The sequence below is a fragment of the Gastrolobium bilobum genome, unplaced genomic scaffold (assembly GCF_033153095.1).
Source record: "Gastrolobium bilobum isolate Gb01-03AN ecotype WA unplaced genomic scaffold, APGP_CSIRO_Gbil_v1 utg1221, whole genome shotgun sequence".
NCBI classification, from domain to species: Eukaryota; Viridiplantae; Streptophyta; class Magnoliopsida; order Fabales; family Fabaceae; genus Gastrolobium; species Gastrolobium bilobum.
The window spans coordinates 2,390,480-2,415,738 of record NW_026897257.1 but is presented as its reverse complement, the minus strand read 5'-3'; the positions used below and the strand labels follow the sequence as shown (position 1 = coordinate 2,415,738).

Below are 25,259 nucleotides of genomic sequence, written 5' to 3'. Positions count from 1 at the left end.
AAAAACTTTTTAATATAATAATCAAATTAAAATTTAGTGATATGTGTAAAATTGTTAGGGGAACTTCATGACAGGGGACCACCACCAATTGACTAAGCTACTCCAATCGTATCGTATCAAGTGAGTTCAACACTACATCTCAATCAAAAATCTTAAGGCAATAGGTTTATGAGTCCATCCACTTATATCCATTTCACTTAATTCATTACCAATCAATGTTGGGCTTGAGTCCATGAATAACTATTGTTAGGATTTTCTAATCCTATTTATATTCTTTTCGTAAACCGAATGACTTGTAACGAGTGACGGTGAAGTGAATATAGTATAGACAAGTTGGACGTAACCTACATTGGTTGAATCAGATAAATCGCCGTGTCAAAATTCTGTGTTCTTTTTTATTTTTTGATTTGTATGTGATTGTAGATTTTCAACATTTGATATCAAAGTCGCGTTGAGCTCGAGTTAGTATAGTGATTGGCTAGAGGCAGTTGAATACTTTAGGCCTGCGATACTCAGTTGAAAGGGGAATATATTGAATATTTCAACAAAAATAAAATTAAATAAAAAATATTTTATTTTATTTTATTTTTCTTTGGTTTCTTGTGGATTGCTTTCATTGCAACCCATAAATGGAGCATAAGTCTTCTAAGACGACAAAAGGGGGATGAAAGTGGAGTAAAAGGGTGCGTGTATTAGGACCTTTTTTTTAACACAAGAAGCTATCTCATAAATATGTTATTTCGTCGTTTAAGTGGATGCCCTTCGGTGGGGACTGTGGGAGGACCCCTTTGAAAATGAAAGCACCACCAGTGGAATGAATACGACAAGGGAATCCAACTATCAGTGTGGAGTGTGGAGTGTGGAAAACCATCCCCATTCCCCACTAACCCAAAAAAATTAAAATAAAAAAAATCATCAAACAAGAAGGATTTTAAAGAGAATCATATCATGGTTCCCAGCTACTTTATGCTTGGGAACCCACTTTTTATTATTCGTGGGTATATGCCCCACTACAAAAATTGTATTTCTGCTCTCATATTTTCCCCAAAAGTGAACATCATTGTGCTCCCTGTTCTCTGAGAGGGGAAAGTGTTATCTTGGCATAAGTAGATAGAGCAACATTACTTTTACAAGTTTCTTTCTAATAAGTTATGTAAGCACTTTATTTTATTTTTTTGGTGATTAATAAGTTATGTAAGTATTGTTAATTTGGCTGAAATTCAATGTAAATGACCTTTCAGCCACATGATAAATTTCATATGCCTAGTTTGTGGGTGTGTTGTGCGTTGGGGGGGGGGGGGGGGGGGTAATATTATTATTTTGGGGAAAAAGCCTTACATAATTTGAACGTGAGTTTGAAGAAAACGAAATTTTATGCAATGGCTTTCACATTTCCTACCACAACGATAGATTACTTGTGTTAATTACGGGAATAATCTAAGGTGTAAGTATTCAGAGTAAATATATTTTTTGATCCCTAACAAAAAAATACGATCCTTATTTTAGTCCCTTACAAAAATAAATTAGTCAGTTAGTCTCTAACAAATTCAAAGTGAACCCATTTAGTTGAAATCGTCACCCCTCACAAATTTAAAGAAGACCCATATTAGTCCCTCAAAAGAACTAAAATGGATCCACTTTGAATTTTTTAAGGACTAATTGACTAATTTATTTTTGTAAGGGACTAAAGTGGGGACCGTATTTTTTGTTAGAGACCCAAAAAGATATTTACTCAAGTATTAATTTATTTTTCATCAACTTCGCGACTATTTTGTGAAATATTAGGCACTGTTTTCAAGATCAACTCTGTATAAAACGAAACAACATTCGTTGAAGTTTTGTTTATTTTTTATAAATATCATTAGGGGCATTCTATAATGCAAAAATTACACATGTTCTGTACTCGTTTGTGGCACCTACGTAATTCTTGCACTACAGAAAAATTGTTTGCAGTTAATTTTAATATTACTCATTAAAATTGTTTGCAGTCAATAACCACGAATGAGTATGGCACAGGTGTAATTCTTGCATTATAGAATGCCCCTAATGATGTAATTCTTGCACAGGTGCCAAACTCTATAATGCAAGAATTTCATCTAAATAATTGAAGAAAAATTCAATATTTAATAAACTGCAAACAATTTTAAATAAAAAGTAGTGTTACTATAAACTCAAGTTCATGATAAATTTTATATGCAACAATATATTTTTCATTAAATTTTACAGTATGCACTTATTTATAACTTAAAAATTGTAAATACATTGTCACGCATAGGATTCCCCTTAAATCTAAATTTGCTTTAACGATACTCTTCGATGGACTGACTATGATAGCATTCATGAAACGTTAATACATGTTAGTGGTAGATATAGGCCACGTGACCCATAAGAAGCCTTCACCTTACTCAGTACTCACATTAGACTTAATCTGTTTAGCTAACAAAGATCTTTTTAAAAAACATATTTAGCTAAAAAAGAATTACACTTCAAGTCACTTAAATAACCTATTAGGTCTAACCAGCCGGCCAGTTTAATTAAATATGATAATATTATCATTTCTTTGATTATTTTAAAATCTTATTACAAATTAGGTATTTAAATAAATTTGGAAGGTTAAGCAATGCTTTTAAAAAGGTAAAGTCATATCTTAAAGAAAAAAAATGTTATGTCATGTAAGCAAGTCAAATTTAAGCGATGTATTTGGTGAAGACATTGCCTATTATCCTATTCAAATATTTATTGATCTATTCGAAGATAAGTTTATTGATATATTTAAAAGTTTTATTACAAAGTAAACTTTTAAGTAAAATTTCAAAGAGACAAATTGAAGTTAAGCAGTGATAATTCTAAAGATTCATCTGAAAAAAAAAAAAAAAAAAATGTCTTTTATAATTACATAAGTTTATAAAATCACCATTTAGTCTGAAGGATACATGAAAAACATAGCCATATCAAAGATACTGAGGATTATTTACTAAAAAAAAATTACTAAAAAAAAAAGATATTGAAGATTATAACATAAGTGATTCGGTAATTTTTTATTTTTATTTTTTTTCAGGAGTGTTCGCATCAATTTGGATGAGACTAATCTCCTTCATTATATAAAATTTAAACCAATGATTTTTCAATCACAATAGTTGGCTTCTTGGGCACCTGTGTCACACCTTGGGGTTGATTGGCAGTTTTTTTAAGCAAGAGTTTTACAAAAAATCAGATCATACCTTAAAAAGTCTATGTTAAAGTAAATATATAAGGTTCGAGCCATATATTTTTTTTTCTTTGAAATACAAAGCAAAGAAAGAACGGTACTAACAACTTAACATAATTTGGGATTACAACCCCCATCTCATCCCCCTTTGCATAATAGAGTAAATATTATTCTCATATTGAACTTTATTATATTAATGTTGCTCTAGTTAATATCGATAAACATATAAATAATTGTTTACTTCAGTCTATTTAGTTTAATAAGAACCAAACATCAAAGCTATAACAAGGCTAATTAAAATTAAACAGCTGGTGTCCACGCTAACAAGGCTAACGGCGTCATTACAATCACGACAACCGAATCATAAAATCATTCCCATTAGAAAATAGAAGACAAATCATCAATACACACAATGGCTAAGATTTTGTAGTAATACAAATGTATCAAGCATAAATAAGCCCACAAAAGGCGAAAAAGAAAAAAAAAAAATGGAAAGAGAAAGTGAGAAGAGCAGCCGTATGGCAAGGGGAGGAAGAAGTTAACGGTATTGTAGAACCGTTCTGGCGGTTCAATAGACTTTAATCCTCCCTTGTATATCATAGGGAGTTACACAACACATTTTACTGATAGTACATTAGGTGCTGGGAGGATGCAACACTAGGGAATCCCGTACCATAAGCAGCCCCAGAAGCACCCATTCCCATGGCTGCTTGCTTTAGGGCATGCTGACCCTGCTGATGATGCATAAGGGCATGTGCGCCACCCATTCTGGTCAAAGCCATCTGGCGTTCATATGCTGCAAGACCGGCAAGTGAAAAGTCTGGCATATGTGCAGAAGTTGGTGGGGGAAGAGGAGTAGAGGCGGTTCCTGGAGGAGTAGGCTTGCTACCCCATGAACACTACAAAATATCAGTTAACAAGATTAGATACAACATTTTTTAGAGCCTTTGCACTATAAAAGCTCAAATTATATATGGTTGAGAATATGATGTAAGATCTTTGTGAACAACAGGTTCTGAGAAAGGAAGACAGCAAAAACCAGTTTAATAAATCCCTTAAAATGACACATTTTTTTGTTGTAGTGCCCAGGTAATATGCCACGACGAACACCTCTAAACAAAAAGCCATTAAGTAACACAGTCATATCAATAGGACATACAACATAATATAATTATCAACAAATAAATATCTTACAGTAGCAATGTACCTTGATAGGTTTGCCAAACAGAAACCGAGCATTACCCATCTGTATAGCAAGAGCTGCTTCCGCATGTGTACTGTATCTCACAAACCCAAAACCTTTGTCTCTTTGTACTCTAACATCTCCAATAGTTCCAGCACCAAGGGCATGAAAATGATGCTGGAGATCAACAGAAGTAACCTGCAGTTTCACAGCCTATGAGAACTGCCACAAAGCAATTTCAGCAAAAACTTAATTTACAGGACTCTGCAATACAAATTTTATACAACTTGCAAATCTAACTGCCTAATATAGTACTGAAGCAGTGAAGCACTCCCCATCTATGCACATAGCTATACGACTAGTTTATACTACACATATTTAAAATAGCAAGAAAAAGTACTTCTAGATAGATATGAAGAACTAGTAAGGTAAACACTGTCAGAAAACAAAACTAATCCTTGCCTCTGGAGCAAGATTGCCAACATAAACAGTGGTATATTGAGGATTCTTCTCTGGAGTGTCATCATTGGTTATTTCCTGGCCTTCTTCTGCAATAAAAGAACAATCCAACCATGAAGTAAAGATCGTTCACCAAGCAAAATCTACAATCAGGTCAATTATCAATTGGTGGGAAATATCCAAATATGTGCAAAACATAAATATTTGAAAAATATCAATCATGACGTACATATAGGAGATAAACCAAAATATTATATCAGCAGCTTGAAAAGCTAATATTTGATGTGCATTTTCATATCTGATAGCAATGGGTTTTAAATTTTCTTTCAATTCAAATATTTTAAGAATAATGAATCAGTAACTGTTTCCATCAGAAATTATTCTAAGCTTCATAGGTGCTTTCAAGAAACAGGCAATGGAAACTAGAGTTCATTGACCTCTAAAGCAAACTGCAAACCAAAATAAATAAATAAATAAATTTAAAAAGAAAAAGAAAATGAGGAGCCCCCTAAATGGAATTTTAGTACAATAAACTCAATCTCACCAGATGTTCCATTAGTTAACTCAACGACACTTCTAGAATCTGAATTCTGCTTTTCATCACTGGAACTAGCCCCTTTTGTAGCCCAATTACACCGAATCTGTCTGCTTCCAAGCCACTTTCCTGAAGTGTCAGGGAAAAATACTAGAATTTCAGATACAAGTGAAGCAGCTAATGTAATTAACTATAAACTGAAAATTATGAAAATGGTAATTAAATGGCCCAAACATCCCATGAAAATTATCACTAACAATGGCGGGGACTTGATGACAGCAAAATTTGTGCTCACGGACCAAATAACCAGTGGAAGTGGTTATTTGATCCTTTAGCATAAATATCAACCCAATTAGGTTCCCATAATCAGATCACTCTATAATATTTTGTTTGAAACATAGAATAGGGATCACACGTGTATAATTGAATTTCACATATAACTCCTATTAAAATGAAGGATTTTAGTTAGAGCTTGCTGCAAGATATGGTATTGCAAGTTTTAAAAAAAAAATTACATTTTATTAGATGTATATGTATAGCTTCTTTGCTTATTGTGTTGCTGTAACTGTAGTAGCATTTGCTTAGTGTATTGGGTGATAGTTGTATCAGATTATTTCTCTGTTTGTTTTCAGGTCTGTTAGTTTGTTAGATCAGACTCATTACCAGAGTCAGCTATCTCACTCTATATATTAGAGTGCCTTGTATCTTGATTCATTATTACAATATACAGATTCAAATTCCTCAAACTCTCTCTCTCACTCTCGCTCTCCCCTCATCTATGGCTTCTTCACAATATTTGAATATTGTATCAGAGCTCTCGTTCTGTGGGCCTGATCCATTTTCGTACTCACTATGTCTTCCGCGTCAGAATCTGACAACAACGCTTCATCCGGTAACAACGCTACAACTTTTTCAAGATCGAAGAGAGATTCAACATTAATGGAGAATCGTGCACCACTTCTCTTCAATCACCAAATCATTGTTAAGCTCACTGAGGATAATTATCTGTTCTGGAATCAGATAATTGAACCAATCATTACTTCACACCAGCTTCATCGTAATCTGGTGAATTCAAAAATTCCAGTTCAGTACGAAACAGAGGAAGATTGACTGAACGAGATCCAGAATCCAACATATGTTCAATGGATCAGACAAGACTCGATGCTTTCGTCGTGGCTCAAATCTACTATCTCAGAATCTGTTGTGAACGAGATTCTTGGAGTGAAGTATGCTAACGAAGCTTGGGACAAAATTCACAAGCTCTTTCATGGAGTGATGAAGTCAAGATCTCGTCAGTTACGTTCTGAACTCAGATCCATCAAGAAAGTTAATAGATCTGTAAAAGAATACTTGACGCAAATAAAGAGTTTATATGATTCACTCAAGGCCATAGGAAATCCATTGACAAATGAGGATCGAACTGATTATATACTCGAAGGCCTTCCAGTCGAATACAACGCCTTTGTTACTACTGTATATGGAAGAGAAAACCCTTACTCGATTGAAGATCTAGCTATTGAGCTCATGACTCATGAACAGATGCTCCTCAAACAGAGCGAAGCTATCCTCGAATCAGCAACAGTGAATGTAGCTCAGAAACAGAGCAACACTACTTCAAATAATGCTCTGTTCGCCCCTGTTTTAGAGAATCAGAAACAAAGCACTGGTCAGACATCGCAACAGTCAGGATTTGATGATGCCTTACGTTCCAATGGTTCGAATAGAGGACAAGGACGATTTAATGGAAGATCCAACAGAGGTAGAGGGCGTGAAAACAGATTGCATGTATACTGCTAGCTAAGCCACAAGTACGGTCACGATGTGAAGACTACCGTTTTGATGAAGACTTTGTACCCAGCCTTCCACCTCCAGAAGCTCCATCAAACCATCAATTCTTCACTCAAAGACAGCCTCCATTGAATCAGCAACGCTCTTATCAGTATGTTAGGCATATTTCTACTGCACCTCAGGCTATGGTGGCAGCTCAACCTGGTCTTCTTCCAACTCCTACCACTCCTCCTGCAATCGAGTCGTTTCCTGACTCGGGTGCATCACATCATGTCACTGCCAACTCGATGAATCTGCTTCAGAGCCAACAGCTAAGTGGTTCTGATCAAATCATCATTGGTAACGGGCAAGGTTTGGCCATTAAAGCTATTGGTTCTTCTCACTTTGTCTCTCCATATGATTCTAATAAGCAATTGCATCTTAAAAATCTCTTGTTAATTCCTTCTATAATGAAAAACCTCCAAAGTGTTAATCAATTTGCTAGAGACAACTGTGTTTACTTAGAGTTTCATCTAAATGTTTGCTTTGTTAAATCGCAGGACTCTCATAATATTCTTCTTAAAGGAGTGCTTGGCGATGATGGTCTGTATCGTTTCTCAGACATCACACTTCCTCAGAATCCTGCACATTCTGCTCATTCCACTCATTCAAGTCCAAACACCATTAATTCTAGTGTTATTCCTCTCTGTAATAATGTTCAAAGTGGTAGTAATTTTGTTGATCAGCCTTGTAATTTTGTTGATTAGTCTTGTATACCTTCTAATTCTACATATTTTCTATGGCATTGTTGTTTAGGACACCCCAGTCATGTAACCTTGAAAAATGTCCTTCATTCTTGTAATATACCTACATCGAATAAAATTGTCAGTGATTTCTATTCCTCTTGCTGTATTGGAAAGGCACATAGACTTCCCTCATCTATTTCATTGACTGAATATGACACACCTTTTGCTTTAATCTATAATGATCTTTGGGGGCCTGCATCTTTTAAATCAACCTTGGGATACACTTATTACATCTCTTTTGTTGATGCTAATACTCGTTACACCTGGATATACCTTTTAAAACAAAAGTCTGATGCTCTCACTGTCTTCAAACAATTTCATTCAATGATAACAACACAATTTCAGCTTCCTATTAAATCTTTGCAAACAGATTGGGGTGGGGAGTTTAGGTCTTTTTACTGATTACCTCAAACATCATGCTATTAATCATGGACTTGCATGTCCTCACACTCATTATCAAAATGGGGTTGTTCAGCGCAAACATCGTCATATTGTTGAATTGGGTCCGACTCTACTGTCTCATGCCTCATTACCTTTAAAATTCTGGGATTATGTTTTCCTTTCAACTGTGTATCTCATCAATAGACTCCCAACTGCCTCCCTAAATTCTGGTGTTCCCTTCACTAAACTGCATAAGCAAAATCCAGACTATCAGTCTTTGGATGAGCCTATTTTCCATTCTTGAGACCCTATAATAGACATAAGCTTGAGTTTCATTCTCAAGAATGCTTATTTCTTGGATATTCCACCAGTCACAAAGGTTATGTTAGCTTAAGACAACAAGGCAGAATTTACATCTCAAAAGATGTTTTATTCAATGACTACAGATTTCCTTACTCTTCTTGGACACACACTAAGGATGATACTCCACCTGTTATCCCTATTTCTGCTCAAATTCCCATTTTACCGCATCCCTCTCATACAAGAGCATTAGACTTAACCCCACAACATGATCCATCCACTTCTACTCCTACTGTTTCATCTCCACATCAGCCTCAGTTATTTCATTCTCCTTCACCATCTCCATCTATATCTGTTTCTTCATCTGATCCTCCTTTAGAGTCACACACACACAGTGAGACTCTACTCCTTCTACTCCTGCCACATCAGTGCAGATTCCTTCTGATTCTTCTTCTTCTTCTTTTGCTTATAATTCAAAATCCTATTCTCCAATTACTGCATCATCCTCTTCACCTTCTGAGTATGTGCCCTCCAATATTGTAAGAGATATGTCACCTACTCGATCCATTGTCACCAAATCCAAGTCACTGGCCATTTACTTACTCATGTTGAACCGTCGACTGTGAAACAGGCTTTGGCCAGCCCACCTTGGCTAGATGCCATGAAACTTGAATATAATGCTCTCATGTCTAACAATACTTGGACCCTTGTTGATCTACCACCAAACAGGAAGGCTATTCGCAGTAAATGGGTTTTTAAAGTCAAGGAAAATCCAGATGGTACAGTAAACAAATACAAGGCCAGGCTTGTAGCCAAAGGTTTTCATCAAGAGGGATTTGACTACAATGAAACCTTTTCTCCTGTGGTCAGGCCAGACACTATTTGGATAATGCTAACTTTAGCTCTCACTCACTCTTGGTCTATTAGGCAGCTAGATATAAATAATGCTTTCTTAATGGAGATTTGCAAGAGGTTGTTTACATGAGTCAGCCTCCAGGGTTTGAAAGTGCAAATAAGAGTTTAGTTTGTGGTAGAATTGTAATATAATAGGTCAGAGTAATACGCACAACACAGGGTTTTGGCCCAGAATACTGGATTTTCTGTATATTATCAAGCAAAAATTACAATAACAAAATACTGTTTAAGACTGAAACAAGTTAAACGCGAGCACAAAAACAACCACCAATTACAATAATTTCCCAAGCTGGTTCAGTGCTAATAAGAGACACTGATCCCTCCCAAAGAACTCCCAAATTTCCAGCCTCCTTCATCCCTTTATTTTCCCGTTTATATAACTACTTGTGATGCACTTTCACGCCTCAGCCCCATGCAACACACCAACTTCTCTCTCCCTAACCGAATTCTCACCAGCCTCAGCACCAACAACTATGATATTCCCTCTCTCCTGTGAGTCAGCATTAGGATTTGATCCCCTGTGACGCTTTCTACTATACACCTTAAGAAGAGTTCTATCAATACTCCCCCCCAAAACCTTCACCTTGTCCCCAAGGTGAAATGCAGGAAATTGGAAATCAATTTGAGCTGAATCTTCCCAAGAATTTTCAAAGGAAGGAAGCTTTAACCACTTAATCAAAACTTCCACACGACCCATGGAATTTTGTCGCCATTGTAAGACAGCTTCTGGCTGAACACTGAGCTCCCACTCCTCATTCAGCATAGGAGGAAGAGGCTGTATGGTGTCAGTGGGTGAGATAGCCTTTTTAAGAAGTGAAACATGAAAGACATTGTGGACCTTGCATTCCACTGGTAACAATAATCGATATGCTACAGCACCAATTCGCTCCACCACTTCGTAGGGTCCATAAAATCTAGGACTAAGCTTCTCATTCAATTTTTTTGCCAACGATCGTAGACGATACGGTTGAAGCTTGAGAAAGACCATGTCACCTACTGCAAATTCCACGTGTCTCCTATGCTGATCTGATTGAGCTTTCATTCTACCTTGAGCAACCACAAGATGCTGTTGTAACTCTTGTAAAATTAAGTCCCGGTCTTGTAACATTGTGGAGACTTCATCAATTGGAGATATAGCAAAGCTGGACCGAAACAGAGTAGGAGGTTCGCATCCATACGCTGCCTTGAATGGGCTGGTACCCGTGGCAGTCTTGAAGGTAGTGTTGTACCAAAACTCTGCCCAATGCAACCAGGATGGCCAAGTGTTGGGTTTAGGCGAACAAAAACACCTTAAATAATCTTCCAAACAACGGTTAACTACCTCCGTTTGGCCATTGGACTGTGGGTGATAAGATGTGCTATATTTCAATTTGGTGCCACTACAACGGAACAACTCTGACCAAAAAGAGCTAAGAAAAACTCTGTCCCTATCACTGACAACGGATGTTGGGAATCCATGTAATTTAACTACTTCTTTGATGAACAAAAGAGCAACTACCTTGGCTGTATAAGGATGCTTAAGGGGAATAAAATGGGCATACTTAGAAAGGCGGTCTACTACCACGAAAATCGTGTCAAAACCTTGAGCCTTTGGTAGTCCTCCAATAAAATCCATCGACAATTCAGTCCAGGCACAGGTAGGAATGGGCAGGGGTTGGAGCAGCCCTGCAGGAGATAATGTCGACACTTTATTTTGTTGACACACAGAACAAGCGGCCACATACTCCTTAATCTTCTTGTTCATACCTTCCCAATACACCAAGTTGTTGATTCTTTTCAGAGTCCTCAAGAATCCAGAATGGCCACCAACATAGGAATCATGAAATTCATGCAGTACCATTGGAATAAAATTGGAGTTTTTTGCCAATACCAATCTGCCTTGGTGAAATAAACGGCCTCCATTGAGGCTGAACCCAGCGTGTGATTGAGGGTTGATGACCAAGTCTTGAATAATTCCTCTCATTCTGATGTCTGCTTGTAATTCTTGCTCCAGCACTTCATATTTGCTAGCATCCACACAAGAGAGGGAGAAACAATGCAGATTCCGGGACAAGGCATCTGCAACTTTATTCTCCCTACCCGGTTGGTACTGAATCTCAAAATCGTATCCTAGAAGCTTGGATACCCATTTCTGCTGTTCCTCTCCCAGCATTCGTTGGTCAGTCAAGAACTTTAAGCTTTTTTGATCAGTTTTGATAATGAAATGGCGACCCAATAAGTATGGTCTCCACTTTTGAACGGCAAACACAATTGCCATTAACTCTTTTTCGTAAACTGATTTTTCCAACGCACGTGAAGAGAAAGCCTGGCTGATATAACTGAGTGGACGATCCCCCTGAGTAAGCACTACTCCCATCCCTTTTCCTGATGCGTCAGTGACCACAGTAAACGTTTTACCAAAGTCTGGCATTGCTAGGACTGGAACGGAGCACATGGCACTCTTTAACAGCTCAAATGCCGACTGAGCTTCCTTACTCCAAAGGAAAGCATCCTTTCTTAATAGGTCAGTTAAGGGCTTCGCAATCTGACCATACCCTTGAACAAACTTCCGATAGTAGCCCGTTAATCCCAAAAACCCTCTCAGCTCTTTCAATGTTGTAGGACTAGGCCATTGAGACATGGCTGCAATCTTGGAAGGATCAGCTTTTACACCCTCCTCTGAGATTAAATGGCCGAGGTATTCAATTTGCAACTGCCCGAAGCTACACTTCTTTCTATTTTCCACAAGACTATGTTGTCTCAAAATACCCAAAACACACCGGAGATGCTGGAGATGCTCAACCAGACTGTGGCTGGAGATTAAAATATCATCGAAGAAAACCAGCACAAACTTGCGCAAATGAGGCTTTAATATCTCATTCATCAGTGATTGGAAGGTTGAAGGAGCATTGGTGAGCCCAAAGGGCATCACCAAGTACTCGTAATGTCCCTCGTGGGTTCGAAAAGCCGTCTTGGGTATGTCCTCTTTCCGCATTCTAATTTGGTGATACCCTGACTTAAGATCAAGTTTGGAGAAAACCTTGGAGCCACCTAACTCATCCAAAAGTTCTTCAATCACCGGAATTGGGAACTTGTTCGGCACAATGAGTTTGTTGAGGGCCCTATAATCCACGCAAACTCTCCAACTGCCGTCCTTCTTGCGTACTAAAATGACTGGGCTCGAGTAAGGGCTGATGCTTGGTCTTATCATCCCTGCAGTGAGCAACTCAGAAACCAGTGACTCAATCAAGGACTTTTGGTAGTAGGGATACCTGTAAGGCCGTATGTTTGGCACTCCACTCCCTGCTTTCAACTCAATTGCATGATCGTGCCGTCTGTGAGGAGGTAGGCCCTGTGGTTGCTGAAAGATGTCATCAAACTCCTTCAGCAGTAGTGAAAGCTCAGCCCAATCAACTGGCATGATTGTTGATTCTCCTTGAATCCACTGAGGCCCAACAACACACCCTTGACCACTGTCCTTTAACGTCTTCACCATTGAACGAAGAGAGGACCAAGCTCCTTTGCGTGACAGAGCAAGATCTCCGTGAAGTACCGTCGCATTTTCCCCATCATTAAACTTCAACGTGAGTTTGTTGAAGTCAGCTGTGATCTCCCCCAAGTTCCTCAGCCACTCCATGCCCAAAATTACCTCTGCACCACCCAAATCAAAGACGAACAAATCTAATGTCGTTTGAAACTCCTGAATCTGCAACGGAACTTGACGGCACACACCTTGGCTGCCCACCTTGTGACCGTTGCCAAGCACCACCTTAAAACTATATGAATCTTCAATGGTGAGTTTCAATCGTTCAGCCACCTGACGATTGATAAAATTATGAGTCGCACCACTGTCAACCAACGTCGTCACTTTCTCGCCGTTCACCGTTCCCCACATCTGCATACTTTGGTTTGAAGAAAGCCCTAAGACACTGTAGATGGAGAGCTGTAAGAGTGCAGCTTCAATGGGCTGGGATTCTTCAACCGGTTGCAAAATCTCTTCGCGCGTCTCCATGGGCGAAGGAATTTCTGGATCGGTCAACTCCTCATCTTCTTCGATGACCAACAATCGGAGATGGGCGTTCCGGCAGCGGTGGTTGCGGTCCCACTTCTCTCCACACTTGAAACAGAGACCCAAGCGACTTCGATCGTGAAGTTCCGCCTGGCTGAGCCGTCCACCTCCACCAACCAGGTTGCTACCAGAACCAGAAGCTTCCATGGTTCGTGTTGCTCCCTCACTGCCCACGTTATGAGAACGGGTAGGGTTTGTGTGACCAGAACGCGTGTCGTTTTGAATGGTGGGGGAAACTTGATGACCGACACCTGTCATGGACGTGGCATTAGTGGCCATGCCCTTGGCATGTGACGCGTTAAAGAACCCTTTGATGGGCTGATTGGAGCGGCCCACTACACTTGTCTTTCCAGCACCCCACGAACCCAGCCCATCACTAGCCCACGAAAAATTTCTTCTCTCCAAACTCATCGTCTTCCTCATCAAGTCAGATAATGATACTATATTGGCTTGCATCAGCTCAGTGCGCAGACTGCTATGAACCCCATGCAACCAGATCTCCTTAAGCATAGCCTCATCTGCATATTGAATAGGGCTGATTATTCTCTCAAATTCAGCCCTAAAGCTTGCAACGCTACCCGTCTGCTTCAGACTCATCAATTCCTGGTAGGGACTCCCAGTTAGCTCCAATTGGAATCGGTCCATAACATCCATTCGAAAATCTTCCCAAGACGCGTTGGGGTTGCCACGCTCCCAAACGAAGAACCAATTTAACGCTGGACCATCCAAGACGATCATGACAGCGTCAATCCTTGCTCTTTCTGGGATTGCATTGACCAGAAAGTATCGTTCCACCCTGGTCACCCAAGAGAACACATCATCCCCAGAAAATCGAGGGAGTTCCAATCTGGGCTGACGCGAAGGTCCTCCCCCACGTGTACCTGCGAGTGGGTTTCTCCAGTCAGAATCTGTGGATTCCGTGCTCCTTCGGCGAGAGCGACCTCGACGCGGGTTGCCATCCCCATCAACTCGAACTCGATGGCGAGGATGACGTTGTAACAAGGCTAAAATCTCATTTAGCCGTTGGTCACTTTGTTCGTGACGCTCTTCAGCTAAAGTCTCGATTCTCCGTAAGCGTTCCTCCACGATCTCCAAACGATTGTCCATGTTGCGAGTAACAACCATTCAAAGCACCCCAAGGATCGGAGTGCTCTGATACCAGTTGATAGAATTGTAATATAATAGGTCAGAGTAATACGCACAACACAGGGTTTTGGCCCAGAATACTGGATTTTCTGTATATTATCAAGCAAAAATTACAATAACAAAATACTGTTTAAGACTGAAACAAGTTAAACGCAAGCACAAAAACAACCACCAATTACAATAATTTCCCAAGCTGGTTCAGTGCTAATAAGAGGCACTGATCCCTCCAAAAGAACTCCCAAATTTCCAGCCTCCTTCATCCTTTTATTTTCCCGTTTATATAACTACTTGTGATGCACTTTCACGCCTCAGCCCCATGCAACACACCAACTTCTCTCTCCCTAACCGAATTCTCACCGGCCTCAGCACCAACAGCTATGATATTCCCTCTCTCCTGTGAGTCAGCATTAGGATTTGATCCCCTGTGACGCTTTCTACTATACACCTTAAGAAGAGTTCTATCAGTTTGCAAGCTCAACAAAGCTCTATATGGTCTAAAACAGGCACCTAGAGCCTGGTTTGATAAGCTGAAAAAATGCTTTGCTGCTGTTTGGCTTTAATTCCAGTTGTTGTGACCCTTCTTTATTCATCTCAGACATTATCTCACTGAACATATATTCTAGTTTATGTGGAATGTGACCGGAACTAATTCTTCATATATCCAGCAACTCATTACTCAATTGCACTCTCAGTTTGCCTTAAAGGACCTTGGCAATCTAGACTATTTTCTTGGTGTTGAAGTCAAACCTCATTCTTCTAGTGGTTTAATTATGTCCCAGTCTAAATATATATATCCGAGACTTACTAGCTAGAGCTGATATGCATGAAGCAAAAAGGATATACTCTCCAATGCCCTCAAGTTGTAAGCTGTCCAGGTTTGGGTCAAATTATTTCTCTGATCCATAGCTTTACAGATCAGTGGTGGGTGCTCTTCAATATGCAACCATCACTCGCCTTGAAATCAATTATGCTGTCATCAAGGTTTGTCAATTTTATAGGACAACCTTTAGATGATCACTGGAAGATAGTCAAAAGAATATAAAGATACCTCAAAGGCACCATCTCCATTGGCCTTGTTCTCCAACGGGCAGACCTACAACACTCTTTCTCTCTCAGCCTTTTGTGATTCAAATTGGACAAGTGATCCTGATTACTGATGACGGGCGTTCAACATCAAGAGTTGTTGTCTTCTTGGGTCCTAATCTTGTTTCATGGTAGTCTAAGAAACAAACTTTGGTGGCAAGGTCAACTACAGAAGCAGAGTACCGAACTTTATCTCTTACATGTGCTGAAATTCAATGGATTCAGTCACTTCTTCGAGAGTTGCAAGTCCCTTTTGATCCTCCTCGTGTATGCTGTGATAATCTGAGCACTGTATCTCTCACTCACAACCCTGTTCTGCACGCCAGAACAAAGCATATGGAGCTGGATATATTTTTTGTCAGAGAAAGGGTCCTTGCTGGCGATCTCAGTGTCTCTCATACTCCTGCCTCTAATCAGATTGCAGACACTCACTAAAGCTCTACCTCTGCTCGTTTTGCAGAATTGAGGACCAAACTCAGGGTTCTTGATTCCATGCCTCAAGATCCCTGAGTTTGCGGGGGTGTATTAGATGTATATGTATAGCTTCTTTGCTTATTGTGTTGCTGTAACTGTAGTAGCATTTGCTTAGTGTATTGGGTGTATCAGATTATTTCTGTGTTAGTTTTCAAGTCTGTTAGTTTATTAGATCTGACTCATTAGCTGAGTCAGCTATCTCACTCTATATATTAGAGTGCCTTGTATCTTGATTCATTATTACAATATACAGATTCAGATTCCTCAAACACTCTCTCACTCTCACTCTCCCCCTCATCTATGGCTTCTTCACAGTATTTGAATACATTTTAGTATTTTACTATAAAGTTAAATATAAATCATATGGTATTGTCAAAGATTATACTAAAATATATGTACTTCAACAATATTCTGAAACATTCATTCATTACATGGAGAATGTTAAATATGAAAAACCAGCATTTACGAAATTAAAATATCTTACCAGTTAAATCATTTATGGCACTTTGGGCATCCTGATAAATTGATTCACAAAACCAAGACACCCTACCATTAGCATGGCAACACACAAAAAATGCCAAAGACTGTAAAGTAAGAGAACATATGGGAAAAATTAAGTGATAATTTCATGCCTGCTGATTCCGAAAAGAAACAAATCCAAATCCCCTTGAACGACCTGTCTTCTGATCCCACATTACCCTCGCATCTCTGTAATCAATGTATCGTAAGTGTCATGAAACTATGAATTCAGATATACATTCAGTTGTAAACCTGTACTTCTAACAAAATATTTCTAGTAAACTCTGATAACAAAATAAAAATGATAAAAGAAAAATAGAAAGAGCTAGAAAAACTTACGAACAAGTAGGATATACAGAAAAGCAAGCATACAATGTTGCGTCTGTAACCTCAGGACTAAGGTCACCAACAAAAACATTAAAATGACCTGAATCCAAGTGATGAGAAAAAGGTAAAGTTGTCATTCCATTTCCACAGAATAAGGCACAGCAAAATGACCTAAAAAAGGTACATAGTTAGCAAAAATATAACCTGACGTATCCTCTCTCTGGCTGCTAGCATAAGCCCAGTTAACTTTAATAATCTGCCCAAAACTGAAGACAACATATTAACAATTAAAATACGAAACTACTAAAAGTTGTGCCACGACTCAAATTGAGATCCCACATACATATTCATCCCATTAAGAGTTACAATAGCAAATGCAGCTGAACTTCGATCAAAGTAGTCCACAAAGCCATAGGATGACTGCAGAATGCAGATGACAATAAAAAGCAGGTCATGACGATTGAGATGACACAAGAAGAAGCATATAGCATACAAAACTTAATATAATATTGCCTAGCCAAAGATTTTTTGGTCAATAAACTACTTTTATCTGCCGCAGCTAACAGGAAACATGAACTCTATCATACATTAGTAATTTTTCACTTTATTTTCTGTTTAGAGAGATCATTTTAAACAAAGCTGACCTTCTCTTTCCGAATAAGCTTGCATCCTTCAAGGGCGCCTACACTTGAAAAAAGCTCTTGAAGAAGGGATTCTGTAACCTGAGGATGAATGTTGCCTACATAACTGCATTTCGTCAAAAGTGATTAGAAATTTAAAATGCAAAAAAGTAAAGAAAAACTTATTAAGACTATACAGGAATTGAGTTCGCCAACTATAAAAAACAGAAAACAATAGAAAACTTAGAGAACAATTCATGCTAAAGATTATCATAGAGGAAAAGAAGTCAACAAGTCACTTAAGGCAGCTAAACCGGGAAAAATGACTAAATCAAAATAACCAAAGAACAGTTGAAGAAATTTATTAAAAAAAATCAAAATAAAATGTCTACTAACACTCACACACTGCGGCATGTACTCGAATCAAAGCCAGGAGGCAGATTTCCACTCAAGATAGGCTCTATCTGCAAAATAAAAATGTAAAAAACAAAGGAAAAAGAACTCCTAAAAGCAAAATTATCCACTCTCCTCTCAAGTCTCAACTAATCAAATCAAACAAAACGCACATGCTGAATCACAGAGACACCTAGAGTTTCAACTAATAAACAAGCACCAAAACGACAAGATGAATTCGAACCAGTACAATCTTATTTTATTTTTTATCGTAAACAAGAAATCAAAATTGTAGGGTGATTCACACATATCCAATAAAAAAACTCCGGTTGATCAATTAGCGGGAAATTGAAGTGCAAAGAGTAATCACGAAGATAACACGATAGATATTGGGAGGAAATGAAGGAGAAAACATCAGCATAAGTAGCATGGAAGAAAAAAAATGATAAATAAGAGAAAATAATAGGAAGCAAGGCGAAAGAGGAACCTGAGGGGAAGTAAGAAGAGCAGGGTGATGGTAAAGAGAGGGCTGCATCATGGCATGCTGTCTTAACCTCTGTTGCTGCATCTTCAATTCTAGGGTTAGGATTACAGAGGAAGATGAAATGGGGATACAAATTACAAAGGAAACTGAATACAATCAAAACTAAAATACAAGACAAAAGACAAAAGAAAAAAGAAAAGAAAAAAGAAAAAAAAGAAAAACCCTCGAAACAGAGGGGCAAGGGATGGAAGACAGACAAAGGAAAGACGAAGAAGATGATATTGGGTTCGAGCCTTCGAGGGACTGAGTCTCAAGTTAAAAGAGACGATCTTCTAAAAATAATGATATTATTATTATTATTACGGGGAGAATCCACTTACAGCTAAAAAAGTTTACAACTCTTACGACCAATTTCATCATCGTTGATTTTCGTGAATGTAACAGTTATAATTTATTGAGAATTAATAACTAACGGTGATTAAATCAGTTGTAAGAGTGATACACTTTTTCTTTTTTGGTAGTAAGTGAATCTGTTCCCTATCATTGTTAATTTAAAAATAAATAAATTAAACGGACAAAGGGATAAGCTGATGTAAGGACCGTCATAGATTTTGAATCTAAATTCTCAAGCTGATTTTTAAGATGAAATAATTTTTTCTGTCTTGTAGGGATGTTCATAACAATATTCTTATAATCACTTTTTTTTTTAAAACAGAAATGGATAGAAACAATATTTAATAAAATTGATTTATTTTTTCTATTCTCGAGAATGAACAGGTTCAATCTCTATATTCGGAAACAAAACAAAAAAATTAACTTGTCTCTATCAATCATTCTTCACCACCACCATCATCACCACCACCATCCTGACACGATCACCACCATCATTGTACCATCACCGCTATCGTCACCACCACCATCATTACCATCGTGCCACCATTATCACTACTATTATGTCATCACCACCATTACCACCGTCACTACCACTAAGCCGTCGCCACTACTATTACCACCACATTGCTACAGCCACTGACGTTACAACCACCACCACTACCGTCATCATGTCACCACCATTATCGCTGTCACCACCACTATTGTCGTAGCCATTGTCATCACCACCATACCACCACCATCATTGTTGCCGCTGCTACAATGTTCACAACCACCACCACCAATTCATATGAAAAGGAAAGTGATGATTCAAAATTTTTTATACTTAATATGAATGATTTTGATTCTATTAGTTGTTGTGTTATCAAACGCAATTCTCATTCTCGAAATAAAAATATAACATGTTATCAAACATATTTTTTTCCTCGGTAGCTGTTCTAAGGCACAAAAATAAAAAAAGTTATTTCTCTTCAAAAACAGTGAAGAGAAGAGTTGTCATGCACTTCACTAAGAGTTCTGAGAATCAGAATTACGTTTATTAATACATTTTATTTTTATTTCGAGAATCATAATTACATTTGTTAACATTTTTTATTTTTATTCTGAGAATCATAATTACATTTAATAACACAATACAACCGAGGTGCTTGGCCAATAAATGTGGCTGTCGACGTCAATGGAGAGAGAAAGAAAGAGATGGATGGCTAGTGAGATGTTGTGACTAGCAAACGATGTTGTTTAGTCAGCGAGGTTAATGATGGAATAATGGAGGAAGGCGTTGATGACATGGGAGATGGCTAGGTTGGTTGTGAGAGACTTGCTTGTGGGTCGGTGGTGGGTGTTTTGTAGATTCAACGGTGGTGGAGGTTATTAGTCGAAAGGTTGGTGTTTTGGTGAAATTTGGTCGGACGAAATTAGCGGTGGCCATGGAGGTTTGTGGCGGAGAAGAAGATATTTGGGGTTTCAATTAAAGGTGGAATGGTGATATGCGAACAGGAATGAGATTTGTGGTAGTGGTTTGGTTGGGCATGGTGGTGGATATGTGGTTCACCAATGAAGATGGGAGGTGATGGCTGGCTTCTATGGTGGTTATGGAGGTCGGCGGTTGTTGGAGGTGAAGGGCAATGGGGGTTGATGGTCGATGGAAGAAGATGAAAGGGGAAGGGATTTGGGTTTCTAAAAAAAAAAAAAGGAGAAAATAGTATTTTAATTTTGCTTCAATTTTTTTTTTTTTTTGAATAAAAGGGTTGAGAGTGACAAAAACGAAAAAAAAAAAGATTCTTTTTTTGTTCCCCGGAACGGAGAAGCAAATTTTTTTATTTTTTTTTTATTCCACACCACAAAAATTAAATTGGTTCATCTGGAAAACAAAAAAATAAACTCATTTATGTTTTAAAAGAAAATTTATTGGATAGTTGTCAGGCACACATAACCGAACAAGGGAAGTGGGCTTCTTTTTATTAAAGGGCCTAAGCCCAGAAAGGAGTCACAACACAGCCAAACCTCTCTGAGAGTTTGAAGATGAAATATAGCTAATAATGGTTTAATGCTTCATAATATTTTAGAAATTATAAATTAAGAACTCCAAGGAGTTCGTTGCGGTAATGCATGCAAGAATGTGATGTCTAAATGTCTACCTTTTTTATTTTTTATTTTTTTACATTAATGGTCTGAATGTATAATCAAGCGTGCACCGGAAAGCCAAAGCTTCGAATGTAATTGGGTCAGTTTCTTGGAGCAGGGCACAAGGAAATTTATTGATTGTTACATTATAGTTTAAAATCGATTATGAGGAACAACGTTAATTATAGGATAAAACTGAAATAGTGGTCATGTGAAGACCTCCAACTTTAGTCGATCTTATCAAACCCCTTAGACTTGCCGGTCTTTTAGAATTTGATTGACTGAGTAAATAAAATATTATCCGCCTAAAAATAACTTTTGGCCAACAAAGGTGGGCACAGTTGACTAAGAGTTTGGTCCATACCCTCAAGGGCGTGGGTTCAAACCCTACAAGTCTGTGAGGACTTTGTTGGTGAGTGATATGTAATCCCTCCTAGAAATTCTCATAGAGGTTAGGGGATCTTCTCTGATCCTAATGGAATACCGGTGTCTAATCTCATTTAAACTTTTCTTGTATTAAAAAAAAAAAATAACTTTTGAGAGTAAAAATGAACACTTCTTATTTCTCTTTCATCTTACAATGGCGTGGGCCGGCACTGAACCTATCTATTGCAAGTTGGTTCCCAAGAGACATGGGTTGATCGTTTTCTTTTAGTGACAATTATTAATTATTAATTAATACATTTTGCTCACGAGAATCAAAATCCAATTTATGCAAATAGAATTATTATCCTTATTAAGTTTATGGGTTGTTTTGGTTGTCCAGGTTGATGATACCTTTGATTGATCCTCTTTCATAGCGACTAAATGGGGCGGAGGAAAGGAACAAATGAAGAAAGAAAACAAACAAAAGAAATGAGAAAAATGAACATATTAAATTTAAAAAATTTGAAGTACTAATCACATGAAATACTTTTCATAATGATTAGATCCAACAGCTAATAAAACTAACGTTAGATCCATCATAGTCATCGCAGAGCAGAAGTTAAAATGACAGAGACAGAGCTTGTGGAGAAGCCCATAAAAAAAAAGGCTAAAACTACTTGAGATTGGAACTGCGCTTAGATTTGTGTTGATTTAGCACCCAATCCAAGCCATGACATGGATTCAACCGGCTTATTAGGGGCCGTGATGGGATTGCTTGTTTTATATGGTGCTTTGGCAGCAATTCTGCAAATACAGCATAAGAAAATAGCAATGTCAGTCAATTAGGCCAAAACAACATTGTTTAGAGGATCTAGTTTCAAGTATAATTATTAATTGCAGCACAACAAGAGGAAAATCAATTTTTACAATGGACTATATTAATCTTTTCATTGCTAAGAAAATGACACGATGTATCAATTTCCTATGACACAAAGCCAGACATACACATACCTCACCAAAAAGGTAATACAGCAATTACCATACAAACTAGTTGGTATTGAGATTGTTTCAAACTTCCAATCACAAATAGAAGGGCAAATAAAAGTTCTTTTTTTGGAAAAAGAAAAATAAAAGAAACGAAACATATCAAACACCTGTCTAACTCGTAAATCAATTTATTTAGTACCCAACACAGATGCACCAAGCAGTATTTCTTTGCTAAAAAAATTCAATTGTTTGAGAGGCCTACCTATCTTTCCTCTTCTCCAGGAACCGATGAAGTGAAGCTTTCCTAGCAATTGGTAGGTCTGTATATAAATGAAATTTATGATCAGAAAAAACATGATCCATGACATGATACAAAAATATTCAGCTTTAGTCGTATCAAAGTATCATTAATCAAAAGGAAATTACCACAAAGAATTGGTCTGGATGGTATTTGAGGGTTGATATTAGGAATAATCGAAGGCTGACTGTGAGTGGAAGTATAAGCAGCAGAGGAATTTTGGCTTTGGGAGATTCCTTTGGTGGCAAATGCCATCATCTCCTCCACTTTGTGAGCGGGAAAATCATCAAATACAATAACTTGCCCAGCATAAAACATTGTCAACTGTGCAGATTTAGGTTCCTTCTCTGTAGACTTAAATGCACTGTAGATCATAAAAACAAAAAAAACAATTAATCATTATGACATGGTATGTAGTCATGACTCGTGATTCATTAATTATCTTCCACACAAATAATGGTACAAGAAAAGCAGTTAATTGACTTCACGGCTAATTAAAGAAGCACACCAACAACGCACCTTGAGTTTACCAAGGTTGGAACCTCAGTGTGGCGAGGATAAGCAGCTTGTGGAGAGAGCAAATCCATAGTTGTCAGGTTTTGTTGTGGTGTCACGTTGGTAGGAAACAGCTCCATGGTTGTTGCAGAGTGACATGATGTCTCAGAGGACCCTGTTAAGCACACAGATTCAGAAAATCTTAGAAACAACTCACGCAAGTCCATGATGGTTTATGAACAAATCTATTACAGTCCGTGTAATATATAACTCCTCTACCCAGAAATATTCCTTGCACTGAAAACTAATTTATCTAATTAATTTGTTCCAATTTTGAAGCTCGGCGACCAAATGCAACTTAATTTAAGGAGAAAAATCTGGACAGTTAGAACGCATATGTAAAATAAAAAATTATGCATGTGCGCAATAAAGATTTTCTTGTGCTCTCCGAATAATTTGGGATATTTTGAAGCACGAAGAGTGCAGGTGTCAGATCCGTCACTTTGAATAATTATTCAGTGCAACAAAAAAGCATGTATGATTGAGCAACCGAAGAAATTGGAGAAATTGAAACCTGAGACAGAAATTCAAGCCTACCCAGGTGGGAAAGACGAAACATTTTATTAAAAACCCACAAACTTCTTCCCTTTATTATAAGTAACCATCAATTTTCCAATTGTTCCTATCTCTAATACAAAAAAAAAAAAAAAAAAATGGAGAAAATATATAATTCAAAATTTTCACATTCGTTTGAAAATTTATTTTCTAGGGAACCAAACAGGATTTAAATGTATCCAAATTTTTTGATGAGAAAAATAAAGGGGGTGGGGGGAATTTAGGGGTTATTGAGAAATTAAATTCATACCATTTGTTTCGGTGTTGCATGTTATCCCGAGGGTAAGGTCTCCGAAGCTGCCCTTCTCCTTGAGGTATTGGCTCAATAGACTACAAGTCTGGGAGAATGAGGACTTCTCCTGCGACTTCGCCGGCTGATTGCCGGAAAACCCCGAATACTCCGATGAGCTCGACATATTCCCCGCCGAATATACCCACAAATGAAAGATAAATTGGGAAGAAAATAAAACCAGAAATCCTAATTCACAGAAGCCAAAGGCTTTGATGATGGAGTTATATGAACAAAGAAGATGTTAATATAATGATTATCCTTCTTGTCTCAGAGGCGTTACCTTATATATAATCATAATCATTTTTTAATTGAAATGAGAGGGAAAATGGAATTCAAGCACGAGTAATTTATGGGTGTTTCTTTTTTTAAAATACTTTTGTTGCCTCCTATAGTCCTATGACCTATATTGCACTTGTCCAAGTCCACTCTGGCAATATTTTTTTTAGGTACAGCACTCTGACATTACTTTATTATTCATTATTATTATTATTGCCTAGTTTTGTTGGAGTAATTTCCACCACGTGCTCTTTGTTTGGTTAAACGGCAGCGGCAAACTTTGTTCTCGCCCTTTGTTTTCTGCAGTCTGCAATTATATTAATTGCCTCTGCTTTTTTAAAATCGATTTTGTCAAAGTCTTAAATGTGGATACGTTATTGTCTTCTGACAATATGAACCAGCTCAGACGAAGGATCGCATGAAGAAACCGTGACTATTAATTATTATTATAAATGTACTGTATTTATATTAGTTTTTTATTTTACCACTTCGTTATTATTTGCCGAATTATAGTGTTAATATTGATAAAGTAGATCATCACATATATTTTTTTTTTTTAGACATTACAGGGAATTGAACCGCACACCTAATACACACTAAACACACCCAACACCACTCCCTAGTGGTGCAGATCATCACATACTTGTAATATAATAACAATGACCTACTATAATTTTGTCACGAATTGGAAGTTCAATTAACTTAACGTAAAAGAATGTGATGGTCAAACTCGCGATTTTACGTAAAATCGTGAGGGGATAGTAAAAT

General features: G+C 37.7%; 2 protein-coding genes across 3 annotated transcripts; both read right to left on the bottom strand.

The window, feature by feature from the left end:
• Nucleotides 1–3,612: 3,612 nt before the first annotated feature.
• LOC133305317 (oligouridylate-binding protein 1-like) lies at nucleotides 3,613–18,950 on the bottom strand. 2 transcript variants are annotated; one of them, XM_061505491.1, is made up of 12 exons: nucleotides 18,652–18,950; nucleotides 18,174–18,235; nucleotides 17,796–17,898; nucleotides 17,495–17,571; nucleotides 17,356–17,417; nucleotides 17,164–17,251; nucleotides 16,938–17,013; nucleotides 16,790–16,820; nucleotides 5,395–5,514; nucleotides 4,854–4,939; nucleotides 4,416–4,589; nucleotides 3,613–4,107 (listed from the first exon to the last, which is right to left on the bottom strand). In XM_061505491.1, exons 1-12 carry the CDS (start codon nucleotides 18,730–18,732, stop codon nucleotides 3,829–3,831), a joined length of 1,239 nt encoding a protein of 412 aa, XP_061361475.1. In that variant the 5' UTR covers nucleotides 18,733–18,950; the 3' UTR covers nucleotides 3,613–3,828. The 2 variants fall into 2 exon arrangements, with proteins under 2 accessions (XP_061361475.1, XP_061361476.1); XM_061505492.1 differs by having other exon boundaries at nucleotides 4,854–4,936.
• Nucleotides 18,951–22,162: 3,212 nt separating this feature from the next.
• LOC133305519 (protein TIFY 10A-like) lies at nucleotides 22,163–24,339 on the bottom strand. Its single transcript, XM_061505763.1, has 5 exons — nucleotides 24,174–24,339; nucleotides 23,333–23,483; nucleotides 22,942–23,177; nucleotides 22,778–22,835; nucleotides 22,163–22,332 (listed from the first exon to the last, which is right to left on the bottom strand). The coding sequence occupies exons 1-5, from the start codon at nucleotides 24,337–24,339 to the stop codon at nucleotides 22,224–22,226; spliced, it is 720 nt and encodes a 239-aa protein (XP_061361747.1). The 3' UTR covers nucleotides 22,163–22,223.
• Between the last annotated feature and the right edge of the window lie 920 nt (nucleotides 24,340–25,259).

Coding starts and splice junctions, on each gene's coding strand:
- LOC133305317 (XM_061505491.1), bottom strand. CDS start 18,732: ATGCAGCAACAGAGGTTAAGACAGCATGCCATGATGCAGCCCTCTCTT. Junction 18,236..18,651: donor CTCTTCTTACTTCCCCTCAG/GTTCCTCTTTCG, acceptor TTTATTTTGCAG/ATAGAGCCTATCTTGAGTGG. Junction 4,940..5,394: donor GTTAACTAATGGAACATCTG/GTGAGATTGAGT, acceptor CTTTTATTGCAG/AAGAAGGCCAGGAAATAACC.
- LOC133305519 (XM_061505763.1), bottom strand. CDS start 24,339: ATGTCGAGCTCATCGGAGTATTCGGGGTTTTCCGGCAATCAGCCGGCG. Junction 23,178..23,332: donor CCAACCTTGGTAAACTCAAG/GTGCGTTGTTGG, acceptor TATGATCTACAG/TGCATTTAAGTCTACAGAGA. Junction 22,836..22,941: donor ATCCAGACCAATTCTTTGTG/GTAATTTCCTTT, acceptor ATTTATATACAG/ACCTACCAATTGCTAGGAAA.